The following is a 27972-nucleotide window of genomic DNA, read 5'->3' as shown; positions in this document are numbered from 1 at the left end:
AGCAACTTTAAAGTGTATCACAAAATTTAAAAAAATTGAGAGGGTCTGTCTAGGGGTAGATGAGTGTGTTGAGACAAGGAGGTGGTTGTGTGGGTGGAAGGTTTTATGGAGGAGTTGTTGTGTGCATATGGAGGGTTGTGGGTGTGTGTTTTGTTGGGGGTATAGCTTTGTATTTTTTTGGTAGTAGATGCAGTTGGAAGGAGTGTGTATGTGAATGGGTTGTCACTTATATGTGTGGTGTGGTTTATGTATGTGGAATGTGTATGTGTGGATTTTGTGTACATGAGGACATCGGGGGCTATTAAGGTATATGTATGTATATATGGAATGTGTGTATGGGGAGATACAGTGTATCTGGGGGTTATATGTATATGTGTGGGAATGAGTGTGGGGGAATGGATGCACATGTTTGGGTGGGTTTGTGTTTGTAAGTGGGGCTTCTGTGGGGAGATAGTCTGTAGTAGGATTTTGTATGTTAAGGGGTTGTGAGGGGTGTATTTTGTGGTTTGATATGTGTGTGTATGAGTAGGTTGGGTGTGGTTGGGGCAGATAAGTTTGTGGGGTGTTTATGTAGGTATGGGGCTGTGTGGGGTATGTGTGAAATGTGAGGTATGTCTATGGGATGTATAGGGTATATAGGGTGAGTGTGTGAAATGAGAAGCTGCATCAGTTATTTTCCCTATCTCTGCATTTAGGGTTGTAGGTATGTTGTGTGTGGAGGTGCATGTATGTGTTTGGAATGTACATATGTGTGATATTTGTGTTTATAGGGTAACTATGTGGGATTGCATGTTCAAGTGGGAAGTGGGGTATGTGAGGTGTGGGTGGGGTGTGTGAATGTGTAGTTTGTGGTAGTTGTTAGGATGCATGTGTTTGGGGAGAGTGTGCAGGATATGTGTTGTATGTGTTGCTTTGGAAGTAGGGGGGAGGTGATTTGAAGGTGCCTTTTGATGTTCTCTTTCACCAGCTGCTTCAGTTATTTTTTTTTTCCTGTTTCCGTCTGCCTGTGTTTCTGTTTGTTAGCATGTTGCATTTGGAACAGCACTGGTCAACATGCTGCACATTCTAACAATTTGCCATAGAAAGCAATAGGGATTTGTTTAGATGGCTAGGTTCTATGAAAACATTGATCTGATATGTTTGGTTTTCAGGCTTGTCTGAGATATTTGCAGATTCTTTCTGCACACAAATTTGGTAAATTTCTCTCTTTTTTGGAGAGTTAATGTGTTGACAGACAGATGGACATCAATCCCTTTTATATAATTCTTTCCAACATTCTGTATGTTGCAAAGTATATATTAAGTAAGATCATTTTTATTAGATCCAAATTCTGAGACAGGTAGGGAGGATCTTGCTTAGGTAAGATTGTACAAGTTTCTGATGATCATGACACAACTTACAAATACCCAAGCATTAATACATAAAAATATAAATAAATGAGAAGTAGACATTTGAAGGTGAGAACAATCTGATTAAAACGTGCTTAGGCCAGACTTCTGTTGATCATGTTTCTTCATTACAGATGCTTAGTTATATATTTTGAAGGCATCAAGTGAAATAATCACAAATGTTAATATGTGACTATATTTGTTTACTTTTATAGTTCAGTGAGCACCCATTTATCTTTTATATATTTAAAAACATGTCTCTTTTTAGCTGGAAGAGAAATCTGGATGGATCAATTTGTAGAAAAAAATCAAAGAAAATGCTAGAAATCTTGGCTGTTAAACTGCCGTCCTCTGAACATTGGGCTCTTCCCGGGGTAAGAGACAACATATATTTCTCTTTAATGTGGTTGTGAGAGATATAGGGCCAGATCTTTTATTCTGAAAGGATACATAAATTCCAATTCAATCCTAAGACTTTATTTGCCCATGTTTCTGATCTTACTAAACTTAAAGGAAATGCCCACTCTTTCGAAAATCCAAAGGAAAAGCCAATCAATTTGCCGCCTTCTTTGTAAATAAAGTTCAGAACATAGTGAAGGAGTTAAATAATTTACCTAACCAAAATATATTACTCCCCACTAATCCATCAGTGGCATGGTCTTCGTTTGAAGCGGTATCGTCCTTAGAAGTATGCAATTTGATAAAAAAGATCAACCCAGCCAATCATCCATTGGATGTTATTTCGACAAAGGTTCTTAAATTAGTTCCAGACATTGTAGCTAAACCTTTGGCAGATATTATTAATTTGTCACTAGAAGAGGGAATATTTTCGGATTGTTTAAAATGTGCATTAGTAAAACCCTTACTGAAGAAAAAACAACTTGACCCAGAAGTTATGGCCAACTATTGCCCTATCTCAATTGCCCTTGGTGGCCAAATTATTAGAGAAAGTGGTAAATCGACAGATGATGGAGTATCTTGAGGAAAATCATTTGTTTCCCTCACAGTTTGGATTCCGGAAATTCCATAATACAGAGACTCTACTAATCTCCTTGACGGACACAATCCAAAAAGGATTTGATCAACATAAATCATACTTATTAATCCTATTGGATATATCAGCGGCATTTGATACGATTAATCATGAAATTTTAATAACTAGACTACAAGAAATTGGGTTGAAAGATACAACACTTGCCTGGGTTAGATCTTTTTTAACCAAGAGATCTTTCAAGGTAAAATTGGGCACAGCAGAATCAGAACCAGTGGAGACACAGGCGGGGGTCCCTTAGGGCTCTTCTTTGTCACCCACCCTGTTCAATGTTTATATGGCCCCACTCTGTAGAGTTTTAGCTGGACTAGGATTGACTCATCATATATTTGCGGACGATGTCCAAATTTTACTTCCCATAAATGATACAATTCAGGCCACTCTGAAGGAATGGGAAGTGTATTTTATATCATTAAAACAGTTGTTGACTCATATGTCATTATCTCTAAACAGCTTAAAAACAGAAATACTATATTTAAGCAGTAAAGTAACTGAAAAAACATAAATAGAAATTAAGTCATTGTCACCAACTTATGATATCAAGTATGAAGTTAGAGACCTAGGCCCTATCCTTGACACTGAATTAAGTATGAAAGCCACAATTAAAGCCATAAACAGAGATGGCTTTTATAAATTGCAAATCTTAAAAAGATTAAAACCATTGCTACATACAGGAGATTTTCGTACAGTGTTACAGGCCATTATTTCTCCAAAATTGGATTACTGCAATGCCCTGCTGTTGGGAGTTCCAAACTCAACTTTAAGACCTTTGCAGCTGTTGCAGAATGCAGCAACACGGGTACTGACCAATAAGAGGAAATATGATCATATCTCACCCGTTCTGAGAGAGCTGCATTGGTTACCAATACATGCAAGGATTCAGTAAAATGCCTAATGCTGATACATAAAATAGTATAGGGCAAAAATACGGATTGGTTATGTTACGACTATCCAATCCGGGAAGTGGATCCTTGGGCCGGCCAGCCAGGAGGGACGACCGGGAGGCAGAAACACACTGTGGGCTGACGAGCTTCACCTGGAAACCCATGATTCCTCCAGAGGAGCTGTAGGAACCCGGGTCGCTAGGGCTTAGGCGTCTTCACCCTGGAAGTCCGAGGTCCCCCCAGGAGGAGCCCGTAGGGACCCGGACCGCTGGGACTTAGGCGAAGTACTGATGAACCCAGGAAGAGTGTGAACCGGAGTCAGGACTGGCTGCAAACAGGCAAAGTGAAGTCACGGAGCTGAGTCAGGACTGGAGGCTGGCAGCGGAGACGGAGTCACGGACCGGAGTCGAGGCGGGCGGCAGTCAAGCAGGGTCGGAGTCACAGGCAGAAATCAGGGCAGGCGGCAAACTGGCAAAGCAAAGTCAAAGTCACGAGCTGGAATCAAGGCAGGCGGCAAACAGGAACCAACGATTAAGCAAGCAGAAAACAAGGCAGGCAGCAGGAATCAGGAACCGACAGGAGGCAACTAGCACTTCAGAAAGTGACCTCGTTGCTAGGCAAAGATAGAATCCCCGGGCTCGGTTTAAATCCCCCTTACTGGCGTCTGACATCATCAGGAGGCGGACTCTGACATCCGGGGCTGCACCAATAAAACGGCGGTCCTCGCGCGCGTGGCACTCCAAGGGGCGGAGTCTTCGGCGGCGTCTCCCTCGTGGAGACGCCACTACCATGCGGCTTGGGAGGCCCAGGAACCGGCGGTTTTCAGCCGCTGCCACGTGGCTCGAGAGGCTCGGGACCGGCGAATCGTGGCGCCTCAGAAGGAGGTAAGGGCCCGGTCACTGCCCCAGTGACCGGAATCGCAACAGGTTAAGTGCTTCAATATGTATACACACTCCAGCACGTAATTTAAGATTTTCCGGGAAAGCACTACTTACGACCCCTTCCCCGAAATTAGTACACTTGAGTTCAGTCAGAGAGAGGACTCTCTCTCTGGCTGGCCCAAAAATATGGAACGCTTTGCCGTTAGATATTAGATCAGAACCATGCATTCAGAAGTTTAAAAAATGTATCAAGACATGGTTATTTGAACAGGCATTTAACGAAACAATGGAAGTCAGTAACTAACTATGAGTCTAGGGAACAAGATATTTATCTCTGCTAGAATACTTGAATTTAGGGGATGAAATTTTTTAGATAGGAATAATGTGATTGAGCGGTCAATTTTTAGGATGCTTTTATTAGTGTATTGTTTTATATTAGTTTGCATTTTATATTAGTTTTAATTTCTTAGAATATTTTATGATTGTATTGTAATTATGTTATATTGTAACTATTGATTTTTAGTCATTGTAATGTTAACCGACCTGATATCTAGTGAGGAAGGCCGGTATTCAAAAAATGTTTAAATAAATAAATAAAATCTTAAAATCTACATAATCGCGTCCCGGGGCTTGCGCACGCTGCCGAGCCTATGCAAAATAGGCTCAGTGCGTGCAGGGGCAGATTTTCTCGGGTTACGTGCGTAGCCTTTGAAAATCTGACCCATAGTGTGTACAGCAGTAGGTAAACAAATCAGTTGGCCTTCCTAACATAGAATCTTTGAGGTAGCTTTTTAATTTTTTTCACCTGCCAGCTTCCTCCTTCTTTTGGTATCCAGCTTGATTGATATCAATTTGTACAAAGATAATGTATACAGATCCTTCATTTGCAACTCCCTGAGTTGTTTTCCTTATTTTTAATCTCCCTTATCTAGTCCATCAATGGCAGTGACTGCTTTTGGCCATGGACACAGACTGCTTTTGGTCATGGGTCACAGACTGTAACCTAGTCTATGTGTACCCTGAGCGTGGTTAAAAGGTATCACTGTGGCATGATGGCTGGTAACCCTGCCTCTCTATTACAGAGGTCTGTTTATACTAACCAAGTCTTTCATTCAGCCCAATTTATACTTGGATGTTATATTGCTGTTGCACTTGCTGCCACAGGACAGGCCCGCGAGCACCTCCCTCACCTTCCTTCACCATTCCGATGCCACCAGTCCCTGTTGACGCGGCCTAGGCCACTACTGCCACTCCCATGCGGTCCAACGCTGCTGTGTGCGGCAAGAGGGTCTGCTGTTGCTCCTTCGCAGCAGGAGCCACTGCCATCCTTCATATGCGCGGCCCTAGAGCCACTGCCAGGATGGTCTTCTTGAGACAAGGGAAGCCGCCGCATTGCTCCTCTTCGCAGCCCTGATGCCGCTGCCGAAAGCCTCACCTTCACGGCAGGGACGCCGCTGTCTTCCTGTCCCTGGGCTCCTCTAGGTGTGCGCCTCACTTCAATATTTAAAGGGCCAGCAGCAGGAAAAGCCACGGCCCCAAGATGACATCATCAGCCTGCTCCTTCATCCAGCCCTATAAAAGGGCTCAGTTCTCACTTTTCGGGCCTTCGAATCCGGGTCTCACCGTTGTCTGTGCTCTTCTTCCAGTCAAGGTCCTCCATGGTCTTCTCTTGTCTAGATGGCTCTTCATTTGATGTCCTAGATGTTCCTAGTCTCCTCGTCCTGATGTTCTTGTCCTGTTCCTCGTTTGGAGCTCCTTCGTTGTCTCTTTGGTGTCCTGACATTCCATGTCCAGATGTTCCGATGTTCCATGTCCTTAAGTTCCTGATGCTCCTTGTTCCAGTCCTGGTCCTGATATCCTCATCTCTGGCTCTTCATCTTGCTTCTAGGTTCCCCTGCTTGTCCATCTTTCCTGGCATGCCACCATCATGGTCTGTGACTAGCCCATGGGGGGCTGTGTAAGGCACTTCGTTGCACAAGGCCTGTCTTTCATGTCTGCAGTGCAAGTCTACGAAGACTTCTTGTGTTTAATTCTGGGGTCTGTTCCTGAATCCGAGTTCTGAGTCTTGAATCCTGTTCCTGGTCTTTGGAGTACCTTGTGCCTGCTTCCATCCATGCCCAAGACTCAAGCCAGAACCTGCTCCCGCTTCAACATGGTCCGCTACCAGCCATGGGTTGGCTGCTGTGTAGAGCGCGCCTCAGTGCAGGCCTCTCCTGAATCTTCGACATCTTCACTTTCTCGTCTGGAGTCTGCTTCACTTTCAGCGTGGTCCGCGACCAGCCTTGGGCGGCGTGTTAGGGCGTGGCTGCAGTGCAGTACTCACCCAGTACTAGCACCTGAATCTTGAATCCTCACCTGAGTCTTACAATTATCCTGAATCTCTGCCTGAGTCTTCCAAGTATTCTGGAACTTGACCAAGTCTTCCAAGTTCCACGAGTCCTTGTCTGAGTTTCCAAGTTCCTGAGTTCCATGTCTTGTCTTGTTCCTGCCCTCAGTCTCCATCTGGCCTCTGCACTCATCATTCTCAAGCAGCGGTTCCAGAAGGGCTACGGATGGACGGCTATTCTCGAGACCAGCATTGCGTTGCGGGTTTCACCGTGCGTGCAGGTCCAATGGAGGGCTGAGCCGCTTCTGTCAGTTCCTGATGTTCCTCACGTTGATCCTGGTCCAGTCTGTGTTCCAGCTCCAGCCCGTGCTTAAACTCACCTCCCATGGTGTGTGTCTTGGGGCTCCTCCCTGAGCTGCGCCACGGCCAAGAGCTCACATCTCTCTCTGGCCAAGTGACCTCATCTCCATGCTCGCAACAATTTCTGAAAGTATTCTCATGCTTGTTTTTACTATAAAAGCATCGACATATCAAAAGATTCTCATGAGGGAAGAAATTAAACGCCCTCTTCTTAATTGAATTTAATAATCACATTGATATCTACTGGGTTTGTCTTTATTAGCTTATTTTATTTATTTATTTTATTTATTTATTTTATTTATTTATTTAAAATCTTTTCTATACCGTCGTTTACTAGTGCACCATCACAACTGTTTACAGGGCAGCACGCATATATGTATTGGATTAAATTCTTACTAAGAAAGTGCCAAAACATTTACGGTAACAATTTTCATAATCTAAGGTATATAATGTGAGATCTGGATCTTGTCTTTTATATGATTAATAGGAAATCTGCCTGCCTTCTCATCCACCTAAGAGGGGTTTGCAGCGACCACCACAATAGTCTTGTTTTGATTAAGCTTTCACCATCTATTGGGAAGGAAGTGGTTCCCCCCCCCCCCCCTTCCTTGCCTAGACCTTTCCCCCAGAAAGGTCCCACAATAATCGAATTAGAGAGAAGGAAAACTAACATCAATCTGAAGACCTTCAATCGGAGTCCCCATCCCAGGATGCAGGACCACAGACATGCTGGAGTTCGAGACATGAGATGTGGACCTCAGGCACTGTGGGCACCAGGACCTTACACACAGCTAGGACACCCCAGGCCATGTTGAGATACTCATTCTTCCCGAATGAAGGAAACTGATATCTCAATTTCCCACACTGAGGGATATTTTCACAGGAGAAGAACTGTAAATGTATACCAAACCTGGATGTAAATGGACTTTAATTTTTCTATACATCTTGATTGCATTATTACAATTCCCAGTAAAATATTATTTGAACACCCAGCCTGTGGTCACAACTGGTCTGTCAGTCCTGAAGAGCAAGGTTAACACACTCACCCACAGGGTTTCACTGCCTGAGTCACAAAGGTTTTCCTTCACCTCCACAGAATTACCCTCCCACCCAGAAGAAAGAAGAGGTTGGGGAGAAAACAGAAGAGCTAGCCCAAGGAAAAAAAATTCTTTTTTGGGCCCTTAGGATATATGCCGAGTGTGGAAAAAGGGTTACAGTGACAAAATATTTTTCAAAATATATCGGGAGAAAGAAGGAAGACCCAAAGTGGTATAGTGACATTGAAAGATGACAAGAGTAATATGTGGAGAGAGAGACAAAGAAATGGCAGAAATATTAATTAAATACTTCAGTTTGGTATTCACAAAGAAGACCCTGAGAAGGACTATTGCTGATTGAGAAGACCTAGATGGGGATGGTTTAGATGAAACTCCATTTACAGAAGAGAATGTATGGGAAGAGCTAGAAAAACTAAAAGTGGACAAGACCATGGGGGCCGGATGAAGTACATCCAGGATATTAAGGGAGCTCAGAGATGTGCTGGTGGGTCTACTAAGACTTGTTCAATAGATCCTTGGAAAATGGGAGTGGTGCTGCATGACTGGAGAATAGCAGTAGTGGTCCTGTTCATAAAAATGGTAGCAGAGAGGAGGCTGGAAACTCAGCGGCTTTCGACACCATCAACCACAACCACCTCATCAACCGCTTAACCGAAATAGGTATCTCCGGCCTAGCCCTGCTATGGTTCAAATCCTACCTATCCAACAGAAAGTTCTCCGTCAAGATAGGAAACGCCAACTCCACACTCTACCCTTGTCTCAAGGCGTCCCCCAAGGCTCCTCTCTCTCCTCTACCCTTTTCAATATCTATCTCACTCCTCTATGTCACCTCCTCACAGACCTTGGCCTCAAATTCTACCTCTATGCAGATGATGTGCAAATCATCATTCCCACTCACAACTCCCTCTCAGATGCCCTTGCTTTCTGGAACACTTGTCTTGCTAACATAAATGACTTCCTCTCCAACATCCACCTTGCACTAAACTCCTCTAAAACGGAGCTGCTCCTCATCTCTCCCCACCTCCCTCCTAAACCCCTGATCTCCAACGACCCAGCTTTCAACACCATAATGCCCCACACCACCGTAAGAGACCTTGGAGTAATCCTAGATCAACAACTCAATCTAAAAAAACAGATCAACACCATCCTCAAAGAAGGTTTCTTCAAGCTCAATATCCTGAAGAAACTCAGACCCCTCCTCCACTATCATGACTTCCGTACCGTCATCCAAGCCACCCTCTCATCAAAGCTCGACTACTGTAACGCCCTCCTCCTTGGTCTACCCTCCTCCACCACCAAACCCTTACAAATGTTCCAAAATGCTATCGCTAGGGTCATTACCAACTCACGTAAAGATGATCACATCACTCCTATACTCAAAGAACTCCACTGGCTCCCCATCGCATCCCGAATTCTCTTTAAAACCTTAACCATAGTTCACAAATCCATCCACACATACAATTCTAACTGGCTAGATGAACCCTTTTGTCACATACGCACCGAACGACCCACCCGAACTGTCAATAAAGGCACCCTCTCCATTCCCCCCTTAAAAAAAGCCCACCTTACTTCTACCAGGGATCGCGCCCTTTCCATTGCAGGCCCTAAGCAATGGAATGTCCTCCCCACCACACTCAGGCTGGAGCCATGTTACTCCAAGTTCAGAAAAAAACTTAAAACATGGCTCTTCCGACAAGCCTACCCTGACTAACCTTCACCTCCTCCCCCCCTTGACCCTAACTTATTGCTCCTCCCCCTCGCCTACCAACCCCTGCCCTCCTGAACCCTCTCCTATACTTTCCTGTAAGTAACCCGCTTAAATTTGTATTCTTTCCTGTAAATAGCACGTTACAGCTTCAACGCTCTATCTCTATGCCCCCTGCTTTTACTCTTGTAAATAACCTGCCTAAACTTGTATATAGTCCTCTAATAGCTCGTTACATTTTTAATGCTTTAATTTCTATGCCCCCTGCTCTATGTATAATCCTCCTTGTTTTCCCCTCCCTGTTGATTGTAATTTCTGCCTTTAGTTACAATGTGAACCGGTATGATGTACACATACTAATACCGGTATATAAAAGTTTCAAATAAATAATAATACATGCCAGTAGCCTCAACTCAGTGGTGGGAAAATTAATGGAGACCCTGCTGAAAGAAAGGATAGTGAAATATCTACAAACTGGTTGGTTTGCTGGACCCAAGATAGCTTGGCTTCACAAGGGAAAATTCTGTCAGACGAATATAATTGACCCTTTTGATTGGGGTAACTAGAGATTTGGATCAAGGAAGAGTACTCAATGTGATTTACTTGTATTTCAGCAAAGTTTTTGATACAATCCCACATAGGAGGCTTGTGAATAAAATGTGAAGCTTGGGACTCATCACCAAGGTGGTGGAGAGGACCGCAAACTGGTTGGCTGACAAGAGACAGTGTGTAATGGTAAATGGAACCTACTCTGAAGAGAGAATTGTGTTGTGGAGTTTCACAATATCTTTGTGAATGACATTGCGGTAAGGATAGAAGGAAAAGTTTGTCTATTTACAGATGATACTAAGATCCACAATAGAGAACATGGCTGAAGGAGAGGAGAGAATAAAAGTGATTTTAAGAAAGCTTGAAGAGTGGCCAAAGACTTGGAAGCTGGGATTCAATGCCAAGAAATGCAGTCAAAAAATGAAAACCCTTAGATGCAGCTGAAAAACAGAATCAAATCACAATAGCAACATTCAGCTGGGAGGGAACTCTTGCTAAGATGTGTATAGCAACTTTCATAAATAGCCTCAGTATATTTGTGGCTTATTTGGTGAAGCCTATGATATTCTGGGCTGATATAATCATGGGTTGCATGAACACTTCGTTTTGCACCATCAGGCGCTAAAGGACAACTTGGTGTTACAGAGTCTGTTACTCCTTCTTCAGGGACCTTCAGGAGAGAACAAGCCTTCTATATACTTCTGCGTGGGAGACAAAAATATGAGAGTTCTTAACATGCCAACCGGCTAAAAAATTACAGTGGCTTCGGTTTGGAAGTGCAGACTTACTTAGCATTTTCTGGTCAGTTCTTAATATAGAAGCGGCGAATGTCTGTGCGCTGCAAAGGATAAAAGTTCTTAAGAGAATATACTTAATAATACTCTAGAGTCTTTGGAATATCATTCAAAAATGTCAGTACTTACGTGCACTAAAACAATGACACCTGCCAGCATATCGTTCAGAAACTGACAGCTTTCACGCCAGAAAGACGCGATTTTAAAGGGATTCCGTCGATTAACTCATTTGCAGGAAATGACGTGCAGGATCACAAATATGGTCATATCCATAAATGTAAATTGACTTGGTATGGGAAGCCCTTGAGGGGCAAACACCAAAAAAGGAAAATGACGTCAGAGCGGCGGCAATCTTGGGGAATTTTTGACAATTAAACAATTAAACTCAATGAACGGAGAGAACCTGTGTTGAAAAAAAGCGTTTTAGACCAAAGAAAACCATTCCACCTTCTCGTTCAGTCCATGCGGCTCAACAGTCTGTACTTGAAGATCCATTGATTCTCCTTATAATTCAATAAAGTAGAACGATCTCCCCCCCTCCAGTTCGGGGGGATATGTTCAAGAATGACCCACTTGAAATCTGAGAACATGTGTGTGTGTGTGTGAGATGCAGTGTTGAAACTATGGGTGCTTTTATGTCTTTATTATTTATCCTGCTCCGATGTTCTGTGAGACGAGTACGAATTTTAAGTTTGGTACGTCCCACACAGATTTTCTTGCAGGGGCATTGTAAGGCATAAATAACACATTCAGTGTTACAAGTGACTTCATGTTTGATCAAGACCTGGAGCCCTGTTTGAGGGTCTTGCCAATGAGTGCCAACATATGCCTGGGAACAAAAGAACAATTACCACATGGAATTTGTCCAGTCTGTTGGGGGTGAGAGAATGCTTTCATAACCACCCTGACTACTCTCTGTTTAATATTAGTCCCATGAGAGTATGCAAACATGGGGGGATCCTGAAATATGGCATGGGGACTTAGAACAATCCAGTTGTTTAAAATGGCTGTTTTGATGTGGGTTGTGAGATTGGTGTATGGTAGAACGCAGATTAAATTGGAAACTTTGTTCTTTTGTTTGTATTGTAATAATTGCTCCCTGTCCGAAAAGGTGGCTCTCTTGTATGCTCTTTTAATGACTCGAGTAGGATAACCTCTCTCTTGACATCTATCACTTAATTTAACTGCTTGATTATGGAATTCCTGCACATCTGAGCATATTCTTTCGGATACGAAAAAATTGACCCACCGGAAGTCCTTCCTTAAAGGGTCTAGGGTGGTGACTTTCGAACCGTAGATAATTGTTTCTATCGGTCGCTTTTCTGAATATTGTCGTGTGAATACCTGTGTGATTTTTTCTGTATCTGAATGTCAAGAAAGGACAATTGAGTTAAATTATAGGTGAGACTGAATTTGAGATTAGGATTAACTTGGTTGAGCCACTGATGAAATTGTAGGAGCGACACCTCTGTGCCAATCCAAATGAAAAATATGTCATCGATGTAGCGGGACCAAAGTCTGACAGATTGAAAAAAGGGCAAAGGCTATCGGCGCCATTTGATTACTGGCAGACGAGGCCCGAGTGCAGGAGATCGCTCCCGGGGCCTCCACTAGACCATCAGGGACTTTTGGCAAGTCTTGGGAGACCCTCCTGTCACCCACAAGACTTGCCAAATGTCCTGGTGGTCCAGCGGGGGTCCGGGAGCGATCTCACCCTCGGCTGCCAGTAATCAAAATGGCGCCGATAGCCTTTGCCCATACTGTGTCACAGGGGCTACCGGTGCCATTGGTCAACTCCTATCACATGATAGGAGCACAAGATGCACCGATGGCCATGTGACAGGGGCTGACCAATGGCACCGGTAGCCCCTGTGACATAGTAGGTCAAAGACTATTGGTGCCATTTGAAACCGGCAGCCGAGGGTGTGAGTGCAGGGGATGGCTCCCGGACCTACCGCTGGACCACCAGGGAGTTTTGGTAAGTCTTGGGGGGGTCAGGAGGGTGGGGGGGGGGGTTGGATTTAATGCATTATTGTAAATTTTAATGCTTTGGGTGGGTTTTTTTGAGTTTCGTTTTCCCGTGTCGTTTTTTGGGCCCGTTTAGTTTTTCCCCGTTTCGTTTTTTGTTTGTTTTTTCCAAAAAACTAACCAAGGAAAAACGAACTTTACCCCAAAGCGTCCGACTCAGAAAACGACCCGGTAGAAAAAAACGAAGCTCATCTCTATTGTTTTGTGGTTAGAAAAGTTTTATTTTTCCTGATGTCTACAGATATGTATATGTATTCCGCAATACAAGTTTTGCCTTTACTTTTCTTTATGTATATAATTGAAAAGCTCAATAAAGAAAAAAATGATTAAAAAAAAATACTAAAACATATTAAACAAAACACAGAGAAAAATTAACAATTTAGCATTGGAAAAGCAAATTCTTATACCAAAACAGGGAACTTCTGAACTTTAAAAAATGTAGTTACAGACTGGAGAGAAAGCTCATCATTGGAATGCTATTTTAAATAAAGTCATTTTTTAAAAGCTTTTTTGAAGTTTTTAATATCAGAAATATTCTGCACAGCATCAGATAGGGAGTTCCAGAGACTAGACCCTGCAACAAAGAAGACATGGTTTCTGGTGATGGCTAAACTTGTTCTTCACTTTTGTGAGGAGGATCTGCCTGCTCCAGTCCTCCAGAACTATGCTCTAAAGAAGCATTAGAAAGATCAGCCAGCAGACCTTCCAGAACTTCTCTATGTTCCCTAAATACCTTTGGATGTATCCCATCTGGCCCCATCGCTTTATCTACTTTTAGTTTAGCTAGCTCCTCACTAACCCATCTTCCAAAAAGCTGGCTTTTTCTCAGTGGACACTGGACAGAAATATTTGCTAAGAAATTCTGCTTGTTCCTTGTCTGCCTCTAAATATTCCACTGCTTCACCTCTGAGTCTCACAAAGACACTTTTGCGCTTCCTCCTATCACTAAAATATCTAAAACATAAAAAAAAAGTATTTTCCCCTGTTTTAGATTATTAGTTATTTTTGTTCCATTTGCATGTTCACTCTCCTATTTCCTAGATATTGTTTCCTGTCTTCCTCTTTCTATGATCTCTCGTGGCTTATGAATGCTAACCTTTTTTTCCTTATTTTTTAGCTACTTCTTTCATAAATTATAGTGCTCTCTTTTTTCTCTTACCTTTATTTACTTTCCTAGCAAAAAGATTAGTTGTTCTTACAATATCTCCTTTTAGTTTTGCCTACTGCTCTTCTACTTCTAGATTTTCACATCCAGCTAATGACTTGCTGAGTTACTCCCCCCATTTTGACAAAGTTAGTCTTCTTGAAGTCCAAGATTCTATGATTGAACCATGGCACCTGTGTTGTAATACTGAACCACAGCATCTGGTGATCACTGGATCCCAGTTGAACAACCACTGCAGCATTAGAAACACTGACCCCATTGGTAAACATCAGACCCCGTATTGACCTCTCCCATGTTGGATTTATCAGTTGATGGAACAGTTCTTCTTGCAGAGAATTCAGCATCTCCCTGCATCTAGATGATACTACAGCCAAGATGTCCCAATAACTATGGGGGTAACCTGCACAATACGACAAATACTACCATATAAAGCTTGCTGGGCAGACTGGATGGACCATTTGGTTCTTTTCTGCTATCATTACTATGTTACTATCATGCATATTGAATCATCTTGCAAATCCATCTCTGCTTTCCTAGAAATTTGGGAATATCCTCTATAAAGTTTTTATCCATTTCTTCTGCTTGCCATGGAGATCTATATATTGAACCATTATAAGCAGATGTTCCATTCCCTTTCCAGTTTAATCTACAGTATGTCCTCCTTATCTAAAAAGCCCTTCAGTTCTGTGTTACAGATTTTTGTATCATCTTCAAACAAGTGTATTTTTGCCATTACTCCCTCTGCAGTATTGCTAATGAAGATACTGAAGCTAAATGGCCTTAGCAACAAGCTCTGTGGTACCCCGTTGTCATGAGAATGGACTCCATTGATCACCACTCTCTGAGTTCTGTTTAATTAAATTTGTCTGACAAGACCTTTCCTATGTGTAACCATGTTGTCTAGGATTCTGCAGTCTATTTGTTTCATGGTGTTGTACTATCTTTCTCTGTATAAGTGTTTCTATAGCTTTGTCTGCTACTGAAGATAGACTCATAGATCTGTAGTTTCCTGACACAACTTTGGCATACTGTAGCTCGACCAAGTGAAGAATAAAATCTTATTTACCTCCTTGTTTACACTTGTAGCAGGACTACATCCATGATCCTTTTGGAATCTTCCACTATCTCCAAACACAAGTTGAACAGAATTTTGAGGGAGTAAATGGGAGATGGATGTAGGTTTTTTAATATATTAATTTTAGGGATTCCTTCATATTTATTTATTTATTTGTTTGTTTAAAAGTGTTTCTTACGGGTGTGCATTCGTTTGCAACGTATTGGTAATCCGCAACATATAGGGCCATATTCGTTGTATTCGTGAGGAAGCGAAACGTATCGTGATTCCCCACAAATACAACAAATCTTCACTGAATTATTCGGCCGTCTAAAGAGCAAATTTAAACAAACCCCCCACCCTCCTGACCCTCCCCAAGACTTACCAAAACTCCCTGGTGGTCCAGCGGGGGGTCCGGGAGCCATCTACTGCACTCACGCCATCGACTGCTGGTATTCAAAATGGCGTCCATAGCCTTTGACCTTACTATGTCACAGGGGCTACCGGGGCCATTGGTCGGCCCCTGTCACATGGTAGGAGCAATGGACGGCAGGTGCCATCTTGTGGGGGTCAGGAGGGTCCCCCAAAATGGAGGGGGGTGAGGAAGGTCCACACAAGATGGCCGGTGCCATCTTGTGGGGGTCAGGAGAGGCCCCCAAGACTTGCCAAAAGTCCTTGGTGGTCCAGCGGGGGTCTGGGAGCGATCTCCTGCACTTGGGCCGTTGGCTGCCAATAATCAAAATGGTGCCGATAGCCTTTTCCCTTACTATGTCACAGGGGCTACCGGTGCCATTGGTCAGCCCCTGTCACATGGTAGGAGCACAAGATGGTGCCGGCCATCCATTGCTCCTACCATGTGACAGGGGCCGACCAATGGCACCGGTACTCCCTGTGACATAGTAAGGTCAAAGGCTATCGGCACCATTTTGAATACCGGCAGCCGACGGCATGAGTGCAGTAGATGGCTCCCGGACCCCCTGCTGGACCACCAGTGAGTTTTGGTAAGTCTTGGGGGGGGGGGGTCAGGAGGGTGGGGGTTGTAGTTAATTACATTTTAGCCGGGAAACGAATAAGAATGAACGCATGAACGTATTGGGGGGCCCCCCTTGCCGAATGCAACATATCTGCCCCCCGATGAATACGAATACTGAATGCAACGTATGCGGTCCCTCGGCACATCTCTTGTGTTTCTATACCGCTTTTACAAAGTTTAGTCAAAATGTTTTTCATAAATATAAAAACATAAAAATAATAAAATAGCTGATTCAGGATACGAGGTAATTCTGGAAAATTATTACATAGCTATCTTTTTATAGGGTTCACTGGAACCAGGAGAAATGCTCCCTCGTAAGCTGAAACAAATCCTGAGGCAGGAATTTTGGGCACAGTTTCGAAGCCTTCTGAATCGAGGCACAGAGGTGAGATGGGGACAAAACACCTGTAAACTGGTTGATGATCAGATTGGTACTGTAGCATCATGCATTTTGCAGATTCCATATGTAAAATATAGGATAAAGTACTTTGCCTGTATAGATCTTATAGGTACACTGTTCAATTTACTTTATGATTTCTTTTGCAGTAGTTTATTATCAAAAGAGAAAAATTTCATCATTTCTACAATTAGCTACATAACATTACAGTAGCATAGAACAAGATGGCATGAAATGCAGATGTTACATAATTATGTCAAGTACTGATAAATCATTTGGTTTGTTAATAGACATGAATTAGGTTGTACATATTAAAATAAAACTTGATAAATCATGTCCTCATGATTTATTTTCAGAAAAATAGCACATGGAAGTTGGTTATTACTAGTAATTTAAAAAATTTTTCTTCATTTTCATTCCATCCCTGAATCATGAAAAGCATTATAACTGAATGCGTCATTCTGTTATTTAAACCCTTGTATTCTATAACACTTTTCATTTCTTCCTGGACAATAACAAGGGCAACCAGGATCCTGGTCTCCTCCCACCAGCCTCCTTACAGAATCCAAGCAAATAAGCCAGAGACAAATTAGTTGGAATCAAAAAAGCCCGCAGCTTTATTAAACACCATAACAGCACAATACCTGAGCTCAAAACAAAGCCCACAGACCCAGTGGTCATCCGCCATACCTCAGCAGGATGCATCCATCCCCAGACCTTACAGCCTGCAGGCCGCCGATAGCACCATGCTGCCTCCATATGCAGCTCCTGCCACAGCCCAGCAAGGAGCCACCTCTCAAGTGACTGCACCTAATCACTCAATCACAGTCAATCCTCCATCATTACCCCACCAATTATCTCAGCTGGTTAGGCAGTGCAACCCAGTAAATTAACAAAACTCGAGTAACTCGCCACAGACACAGGAAAGTTAATGGCTTAGCCTGTGACCCATCCCCCCCCCCCCCAATAAAAATGTGACCTATGATCCCGAAAATAACTCCTCCAAGGCCTCCTGAAATGTATTAAGAAATACATTGAGCCTCATCATCAGATAAGTGAACACCATCTGAACGATAAAGGCCCCCACAAAGATCCCATGCCCTCATGTGTTTGATATGGCTCCCCCTTTGTGAACACAGTTACTAGCCAATTTGCTGGTTTGCCTTAGCCCAACAATGTCCCCCAAAAATTTGGTCCACTACAGCAGGCCTTGGAATGATATCTGACCAACAAACAATTGTTGATGAAAGCCAACCCAAAATGATGGCAAAGTCCTTCCGTACAGCATCCACGAACTGACAACAAGACACTTGCTCAAATCATTTCCACCAAGATGGATCAGCAATACCTCCGGCCAAGCTCGTGAATTAATTAAACTTTGAATGAAGCACATCAACTGGTTCCAGCACATTCCTTGACTACCCAGCCAATGCACCAGCACCCAAATGAGAGCCATAGGGGTGCCGGCACACATATTTATGAGTCCAAGCCGCATAAGTATGCCCAATAATCCAAACATTATGATTGCCAGAACAGGATTCTCAGGAAAAAACAAACAATACAGTGAAAGCTTCTACAAATTTGGCTGCCCAGGCCTAACATACAGCTAAAAAATGCCGGACTTCCTCTTGCCAATCTGTTGTATAACTTTATCATAAAGCCCTGAAGCTGCCACCAAAGTGGGAATGCCAGTCCAGGAGGAATGGGTCCGGTAATGACCCACATCAAAACCCACCACCTCTAACACTCTCTTCAACAGCATTTGAACTGGTATTGCGTCAATGGTTTTAAATCCCCATGTACCAAAAAAATGCCTTACCCCTTTTGGTCTTATTCTCTGATAATTCCATGCATTCAAAACAGAACAGGTACATAAATCCATAATCACCATCAGAACCAACGTGGCTCCTTTTCCCTGCTGATCCATTTTGGATCTATGAATCCTTAAAGTAATCAAGTCTTCACATAGAAACACTTGCTGAAATTGTAAACCCATTTTCTCTTCCCCACCAGAAGCCCTAGCAACCAATTCCCCCACCCAAAAGACCCCCAAAAATGCTAACAAGATGATATAAACGTGTCTCATAAAGAGAGATGCAAATCTCTGGCACCACATCCCATAAAGCCAACAAAACCTAATGAGTAATGGACAATCGACCATCACACAATGCCTGACTTTCCCTAGCCCACCACAATAACAATCTGTGAATAATAAAGCCACCCATAGGAAAAACCCCAACCATGCACTTGCACATTTATGGTGACTAGGCACCATAAATGTGCCTAGTCACTGCCACCCTAGCAAAAAAACAATCTTTTGACTTCCTCAGTATGCAGTATTTTATCAATAGCATATCAGGAACTGGACCCCAAACCCAACCCATTGCAAACAGAAAATGCACAACCTTCCTGGCACCGCATAATGCCCTGACCAAGTCAATGGAACTAAGGATGTTCGCAGTAAATTCCATGATCCCGGACACCAAACTTCCATGGGAAACTGGGCATCTCCACACCACTCTGGTCTGCCTCTGGAGCCAGCTTCTGAAAATTGTTCCATCTGTACCAAGTAAGAGGATCAGCAATTGTATTATCAAAACTGGGAACATGTCTTTCCCATGAAGTTACATTCAACTGCATACAATGCAAGACAAACTCCTGCAACAAATCAGCAACCAAAACACACTTTGCTGAGTGCTTATTGATTACCTCCACCACCACCCAAATTGTCTCACATTCCTTGCATAGAAGATGAAGTACCACCAGCATTATCTCCAGCACATAATCCCCCTTTTCCAGTGGCAGCCACACCCAGTCCCTTTGCAGTACCACCCACAGCATCTCCTGTACTTTCCAGCGACCACCTTGCCCGACCCCTGTATCGCACAACCAGTGATTCCCCCTCCCATCCCAGCCGCAGAATCACCAGACCCCTGTCCCAGTGCAGAAATCCACACACCACCAGCATGTGAATCCTGCATCCACTCTGGACGAAATGCCTAAGAGCTCCCCCTATCATCCATATGTGCTTGAGACCTCCGCAAACCCTCAGTTCGGTCTCCTCTCCAATCCTCCTGCCATAACATCCCTGAACTATCAGAAACACCTGCATCCCCTTGATGCTGCACTTCCTGCTAAGAAGGAAAAACAGAGCCAGCAGCCACTGTACCACCATCGTTCCTTCCAGACAATGGACCATCCATCTGAATTACGGACCCTGTTCTCAGATTATTCTGTCTTTTCACACTTAGCTCAGTTTTCAGTCTCCTGGATTATAATGCTACTATCACTTGTTTCTGCATCCTACCTACTTATTCATTATCTTCTCTTTTTTCCTGTACCATCCCCCCCCCCCCCCCCCCCCCCACCATCTCCATATATTTTACGCTCCTCTGTACTTCACTTGATGTATCTGATGAAGTGGACTCTGTCCTTGAAAGCTCATGCCTCACTAAATTGGTTAGTCTATAAGGTGTCACTTGCCTTGTGTCATTACTCCAAGAAGAGTAGACAGCCCCAGCATAGGAGGGGAAGGAAAATAGGCTTGTGTGTTTCCTTATGAATATATCCCTAATAAGGGCAAGCACTCAATCTGACAGATTTGAGCTAAGGGGAGAGTAGGAGAAGGGGTTTACAGGACAAAACCACAGAATACTTTAAAGGACCAGCTCCAGAGCACTGTCCCATTCCACCTTAAACCTAATACAGCAGGGAATCCTGGTCTTGGGCTGAGGCCACAGGGAAAGGTGTATAATTAATGAGCCCAAGGGAGAGAAGGAAACCTAGAGAGAGTACTGCTGAACTGTAAGCTGTGATATTACATTTGTGTTATTGAACTACAAAGAATAACAGAGCTGCTTTTGTTTGTTTTCTTTTCACTAATAAATAAGTTTATGCAAGATTTCTGTCAGCCTAAATCTGTCCTTTGGCAACCCTAAAACCACTCATAGTGCAACAAATTCCTTTTAATTTGGCCCACTATTGTTCCACTTCACCCATCTTCTCCCAGGCTTCTAGCTTTTCTCAAGTTGCATCCCCATTTTGCCAAAGTCCATATTTTTGAAATCTAAGACTTTGATCTTTATGTGATTTCTCTGCATCCTGGCCATTATATCAAACCATACTGTGATTATTACTGGTGCTCAGGTGAACACTTATCCATCCATTAGAGATACTATCCTGTGGTTGATAAGACCGTGGAAGGGAATGGGTTAGACACATCTCCTTTTACAGAAGAGTATATATGGGAAGAGCTAGGAAAACTGAATGTAGACAAGTCCATGGGGCTGGATGAGGTACATCCCAGGATACTATGAGAACTTAGAGATGTCCTGGTGGGTCCACTAAATGACCTGTTCAATAGATCTCTGGAAACAGGAGTGATGCCACGAGATTGGAGAAGAGCAGAGAGGAGGACTGGAAACTGCAGGCCAGTTAGCCTCACTTGGTGGTGGGAAAATTAATGGAGACACTGCTGAAAGAAAGGATACAGAACTATCTACAATCCGGTAAGTTGCTGGACCCAAAGCAGCATGGATTCACCAGAGGAAGGTACTGTCAGACAAATCTGAATGATTTTTTTGATTGGGTGGCTAGAGAATTGGTTCGAGGAAGAGCACTCGATGTTATCTATTTGGATTTCAGCAAAGCTTTTAATACCGTTCCATATAGGAAGCTTGTGAACAAAATGAGAAACTTTGGAGTGAGAGCCAGGGTGGTAGAGTGGATTACAAACTGGTTGATTGATAGGAGACAGTGTGTAATGGTAAATGGAGCCTATTCTGAAGAGAAAGCCATGTTAAGTGGAGTGCCACAGGGATTGGTATTGGGACCAGTTCTGTTCAATATCTTTGTGAGCGACACTGAGGAAGAGATAGAAGGTAAAGTTTGTCTATTTGTGAATGATAACTAGATCTGCAACAGAGAGGACATGCATGAAGGAATAGAGAGAATGAAGCGTGATTTACAAAGGCTTGAAGAGTGGTCAAAGATTTGGCAGCTGTGATTCAATGCCAAGAAGTGCAGAATCATATATCTGGGATGCGGTAATTCAAAAGAGCGGTATGAGATGGGGGTGGGGGTGGGGCGGGAAGGCTGATGTGCACGGACCAAGAGCGGGATCTTGGGGTGATAGTTTCTGGCAATCTGAAGATGGTGATGCAATGTGAATGCTGGGCTGCATAGAGAGAGGAATAACCAGTAAGAAAATGGAGATGGTGATGCCCTTGGTGAGGCTTCACCTGGAGTATTGTGTTCATTTCTGGAACCCTTATCTCAAAAGTAATAGAGACAGGATGGAGGCGATCCAGAGAAGGGCTACCAAAATGGTGTGGGGTCAATATCAGAAAATCTTTGAGGAGAGACTGAAGGATATGAATATATATACCCTGGAAGAGAGGAGGAACAGGGGTGATGTGATACAGACCTTCCAAATACCTAAAAGATTTTAATGATATGCAAACATCAAAACTTTTCCATTGAAATAAATCAGTAGAATTAGAGGTCATGAAATGAAACTCCAAGGAGGATGCCTCAGACCCAATGTCTGAAAATATTTCTTCACAGAGAGGGTAGTGGATGCCTGAAATGCCCTTCCAGAGGAGGTGGTGAAAACCAAAACATTGAAAGAATTCAGAAGGGCATGGGATAAATAACTGTGGATTCCTGAAGGCTAAAGGATGGAAATGAAGAAAAGAGTGCATGGAATAACTTGATGGTGCGGCGGTTATTACCCTTAAGAAACTCTATCATCGCTCTCTGCTTCAATGGCAGGGGGAAAAGAGGAATTCGATTTGTTCAGCAACCAATGGCCCCAACTTTTATAGTGTGGGGAAACAAGTATAGAGTTAATTTGCTGATGCGGCAGTTACTACCCTTAACCAATAAGACTGTTACTTTGATGCAACTCAAACATTGCTCTCTGCTTCAACAGCAAGGCATAACAGGGAACTGGATTCAACAGCAATTAACGAGGGTTAGTGTGGGAAACTGATAAGCATGGGGGTAATGTGAAATTGGATTCAAACAGCAAGTAACGAGGGCCCTGACTTTTATGGTATGGGAAAAAGATAAGCATGGGATAACCTACATGGCACAGCAGATTCTGCCATGAGTTTGGGCAACCATTTGGTCTTTTTCTGCCATCATTTCTATGTTTCTTTGTTTCCATATGTGAATACAAGGTCTAGTATCGCTCCTTCTCTCATGTTTCCATCACTAGTTGTCTGAGAAAAGCCCCTTGAAGGGCATCCACAATCTCTCTACTTCTTGCAGATTCTTCAGGAGAAATACTCCAATCCATATACGGAAAATTCAAGTCTCCAACAAGCAACACCTTTCCTTTCTTTCCCACCTTCTGGATGTCCTCAACCAGATCTCTGTCCAGTTCTTTTTGAGTTGGAGACATGAAGACCACTCCAGTGTAAATGGAAGCACTATTATCTTTTTTGAAGAGAGCCCATAGTGCTTCCTCCTTTCCCCACACCCTCTGCATTTCAGTTGCTTGGTTATTGTTTTTGACATAAAGTGCTCCTCCTCCTTTTCTTCTTCTCCATCCTTCCTTAACGGTTATAGCCTGGTATGGCCATATCCCATTCATGAGACTCACTGAATCATGTCTCTGTAATAGCAACATTATCAAGTCTGCATCCACCATTAGGCCTGCAGATCTGGAAATATATTGCCCAGACCACAAGCATTTATGCTCATAGGGGTAGATTTTCAAACTATGCGAATAGGCCTACTTTTGCTGGCGCATCAGGCACAAGCAAAAGTACGCTGGATTTTAGTAGATACGCGCGGAGCCGCATGTATCCACTGAAATCCTGGATCAGCGCGCGCAAGGCTATCAATTCTGTATAGCCGGTGCGCGCCGAGCCGCGCAGCCTACCCCCGTTCCCTCCAAGACCGCTCCGAAATCGGAGCGGCCTCGGAGGGAACTTCCTTTTGCCCTCCCCTCACCTTCCCCTCCCTTCCCCTACCTAACCCACCCACCCGGCCCTGTCTAAGCCCCCCCCTTACCTTTGTCGGGGGATTTACGCCTCCCGGAGGGAGGCGTAAATCCCCGCGCGTCAGCGGGCCTCCTGCGCGCCGGGACGCGACCTGGGGGCGGGTCCGGAGGGCGCGGCCATGCCCCCGGGCTGCCTTGGGCCGTAACCACGCCTCCGGGTCCGCCCCCGAAATGCTCCCGGCACGCCCCCTAAACGCCGTGCGGTTCGGGCCCGCCCCCGACACGCCCCCCTCGGAGAACCCCGGGACTTACGTAAGTCCCGGGGTCTGTGCTTGCCGGTGAGCCTATGTAAAATAGGCTCACCGGCGCGCAGGGCCCTGCTCGCCTAAATCCGCCCGGATTTGGGCGGATTTAGGCGAGCAGGGCTCTTAAAATCCGCCCCATAGCTTTCTATCTTTTCTCATTCAGCTTGTTGCTCTTCCTGGTCACCTTTCTGCCCTTTTGCTTAAAAGAGGACTTTTGAGCTGATTAATTTTGTTAACTCCAACCACTTCCTGTATTTGTTGGTGACAACATTCCATTTCCAGAGGAAATACTGGCAATAGAACCTTCATCTGCTAGTGTTGAGTTTGGATTTCCTGGGGAAAGTACGTAACTTTTGAGACAAAATAAAAATAGTTTTTTGGAAGGTTAAATTATTACTAGCTGTTTATATTGTTTCCTAAGTTTAAGGTTACTATTTGTTTGCCAATGTTAGAATTGTTTATGTTGTGCTGATTCTATGAGATAGTAAAAGAGAGTATTTCTTTGACAGTATTTGAATTGTGAGTTTGCAAAGGTCATTTATTTGATCTGAGAGGGTGAGAGTATTGGTTCCTGGGCAATTAGTTACTAGTTTGATTCCCACCCTACTCATCTCCCACCCACCCCCCTCTCAGTTTTGATAAATAAGTTATCACCTCCACTAGGAGGAAGCCTTCAAAATAAGTCAATGTGGTGATTTAGTAATCTTAGTCCTTCTGCAACTAACGTTGCTTTGTAATTCGCTTAGCATAGGTCACCCGATATAGTTAGATGATAAGTGTTTTAATAAATAAATAAACATTAATCACCCAGTTATCAAATTTAAAAACCATGAAGATAAATTTTCAAAAAATGCCTATGTAAAAAATTAGTACTTGCATGCATAAAATGACATACATGCGAGTGTATACCGCCCTGCACCAGGAGACCCCCGCCTAAGTCCTGCCGGCCCCGGCACCCAAGGCTCAACCTGAGGGTAATGGGGTTGGTATAGGTGAAGCTCTTGCTGGGTCTCCTGGACCTGTACTGCCTCCCGACCACGAGGACCCCTGGGGGCCGTCTCTCGGGGGTGTTACCAGTGCTCGTGCTGACTCAAGGGTCCACAGAACTAACAATTTCTTCTTGCTACATTCTCCTTTGTCACTCATAAAATCCCTTGTTCTTCCCTTCTTTCTGTTAGAGAGGAAGGATTTAAACCAGGCAAGAGCCAGATTCGAGATGCCAATGTTTTCCAGGCGTGTTAGTAGATGATGGTGGCTAATGGTGTCGAAGGCTGATGAAATGTCGAGGAGGGCAAGGAGGTAGCTGTGGCCTTGACCCATGCCTCGGAGGAGATGGTCAGAAAGGGAGAGGAGGAGGGATTCAGTATTAAAGTGTTTCCGGAATCCAAATTGTGCTGGGTGGAGGATCAGATGTTCTTCAAGATAATCCATGAGCTGTGAGTTGACAACTCTTTCCAATAGTTTGGCAATGAAGGGGAGGTTGGAGATTGGGCAGAAGTTAGAAGGATCTTTAGGGTCAAGTGAAGGTTTCTTGAGGAGAGGTCTGACTACTGCGTGCTTGAGTGAATCTGGGACAGATCCGTGTGCAATAGAGCAGTTGATGATGTCTGCTATGGCTTTGACTATTGCGTCAGGAACAGCTAGTAATGCTTTGGAAGGTATAAGGTCTTCAGGATGGGAAGAAGGTTTGATCTTTTTGAGGATAGAATGGATTTTTGAGGATAGAATGGATTTCTACAGTGGAAATCCATTCTATCCTCAAATATATTCTATATATATTCTATCCTCAAATATATTCTATATTGAACCACCAGAGGTGGCAGTAGTGAGCTGGAAGCACCTGGCTGGGCTGTAGTCCCTCAGATACTGGAACAACGATCCCAGGATGGCAGAGCTGTAAAGAAACTAAGTATAGTGATTAGGCAGGGTATGCAGAGTTCAGGAATAGAACCTTGATGGTAACACTCACACAATAGTCTCTTGAAGCAGCCTAGGAGCTGGAATGGAGTAGGCCCTTGAGGAGTGAGTATCTGGTTCCAGGGAAAGCTCTGAGAGAAAGATGGTAACTCACTGGTGTTGTAGGCAGCGATGACTTCCTGGCAGAAGTGGTATTCAGAAGCAGGTCTGAGAACGTGGGCCCTCGAGGAGTGAGTACCGGTTCCAGACTGCGACCTGAAAGGCAAAAGAGAAACGAGGCCCCCGAGAAGTGGGTACCCCTGGTAAGTCCGAGGAGGCAGAGTAGCTAGGAGCGTAAGAAAACCTTTCCTTTTCCTTTCCTTTCCTTGCTAACTCGATTAGTTAGCGAATTCAGAGACCTTCAATATCCGGTGCAGATGACGTCATCTCAGGGGGATGCCCCTGAGGTTTGCGCCACTGCTGGTACTTGAGTCGGGGCTGCGCTGCGCGCGCGCCCTTAGGCTTCTGGGAAACATGGCAGAGTGCAGCGTCTTGCCGGTCCGGGGACACCGGAGGAGGGCAGCAAGATGACGCCGCGGCAGCCGAACATCCAACAAGCAAAGAGGGAGTCGCCAAAGAGGTAAGGTGGGCGGAGTGGAGACATCGGGCAGCGACAGTCGCAACAGTACCCCCCTTCAAAGAGCGATCTCCTCTTCGGGTACCAGGCTTGGGGTTTGAAGGATGCGCGATGTGGAACTGACGAAGCATCTCCTTGTCCAGGATGTTGGTCTGAGGCTCCCAAGAGTCTTCTTCAGGGCCAAAACCTTCCCATTTCAGAAGGGATTCAAAAGTATTGCCTCTTTTATGAACATCCAGAATCTCTTTGACATTGAATTCTAAGTCGTCTTCTGCATTGATGACAGGTGGGTATTGAGATTTGGAAGATAATTTGCTGAGTATGAGCGGTTTCAGAAGTGAAGCATGGAAGCATTATGAATATCAGCAGCTGTGGATTGAGCTGCTGGGGACGTCACTGAGAGCTTCCGTTCAAGTGACGGTGTTGGAGAATGTCCATAAATCACTTCAAATGGTGACTCAGTAGTGCATCTTTCAATTTGATGTGGGGACTCCTCAAGTCCTCCACTAGATGTCTGAGAATGAAGTTGCCCTCCTGCCCCTGAGTCCACCAGGGCAGTTGTCTGAACTGTGACCAGTCCGTAGGTCAAGGAGACTGGGAGAGAGAGTGGAGGAGAGGGCGCAGTATGGCCTAAGAACAGTCCTCCTGCAGGACTTAGCCCCGTCCGTTTTCCGGACAAATGGAGCATGTAGAGACATCATGACTGGGCTGACCACAGTACATGCAAAGGCCGCACTTCTTCCGAAGTCTTCACTCTTTGGAAGTCAAACATCCATGACCAAGTTGCATTGGTTCATTTTTATCAGCAGCAAGGATTACTGGAACCATCCGAGGTGCAGATGCAGCACTAGCCTGTTTCAACCCAGGTAACACCTTAAGCCGGAGTTCCTTCACCTTGTCCTGGAGCCGGTGATCAATCCGAGTGGCCAAGGCTACTAAATCGTCAGCGAGTCAGGTGTTTCGCGAGCAGCCAGCTCGTCCTTTAAACGGGTATCCAGGCCTCTACAAAAGAGAGTCTTGAGACATTTGGGGTCCCAGCAGAGTTCCGCTGCAAGAGTTTTGAACTCTATGGCAAATTCAGCCAAAGATCTGTTGCCTTGCTTCAATTCAACCAAAGCAGAACCGGCTACAGAAGTTCGAGCAGGGTCTTCGAAAACGGATTTAAACAAGTCCATAAATCCTTCTATGTCCTGCAAAATGGGGGTCCTTGCGTTCCCACAAGGTAGATGCCCAAGACAAGGCCCTACCATCCAGGTATGAAAGGATGTAGGTAGTCTTGGAGAGAGCCGTAGGAAACAACGATGGCTGTAAGGCAAAATGCATGCAGCACTGGTTTAAAAAGCCCCGGGTCTTCTGGATTTCTCGGGAAAAGCAGATTGGAGCCGCCAGTGGTACACCAGTCTTTAAAGTTACCTCCTGTAACTGACCTTCATGGTTGGAAGCTGTGCCTTGAACCTTCTGTGTGTGTAGCTGATGAAACGCTGAAGTAAGTTTCTCCAAGGCATCTTGCTG

General features: G+C 44.3%; 1 protein-coding gene across 1 annotated transcript in view; it reads left to right on the top strand.

Annotated features, from left to right (window-relative positions):
* The first annotated feature begins 777 nt into the window (after positions 1 to 777).
* LOC115094671 (transient receptor potential cation channel subfamily M member 2-like) overlaps positions 778 to 27972 on the top strand; it is a 46410-nt gene continuing 19215 nt past the window's right edge. Inside the window, exons 1-3 of the mRNA XM_029607924.1 lie at positions 778 to 809; positions 1657 to 1762; positions 16560 to 16661. Of these exons, the coding sequence (XP_029463784.1) occupies positions 778 to 809; positions 1657 to 1762; positions 16560 to 16661 (240 nt within the window). The remainder of the gene's footprint in view (positions 810 to 1656; positions 1763 to 16559; positions 16662 to 27972) is intronic.

Source organism: Rhinatrema bivittatum, chromosome 6, assembly GCF_901001135.1.
Source record: "Rhinatrema bivittatum chromosome 6, aRhiBiv1.1, whole genome shotgun sequence".
Lineage (NCBI taxonomy): Eukaryota > Metazoa > Chordata > Amphibia > Gymnophiona > Rhinatrematidae > Rhinatrema > Rhinatrema bivittatum.
This window is presented reverse-complemented; position numbering and strand designations above follow the sequence as displayed.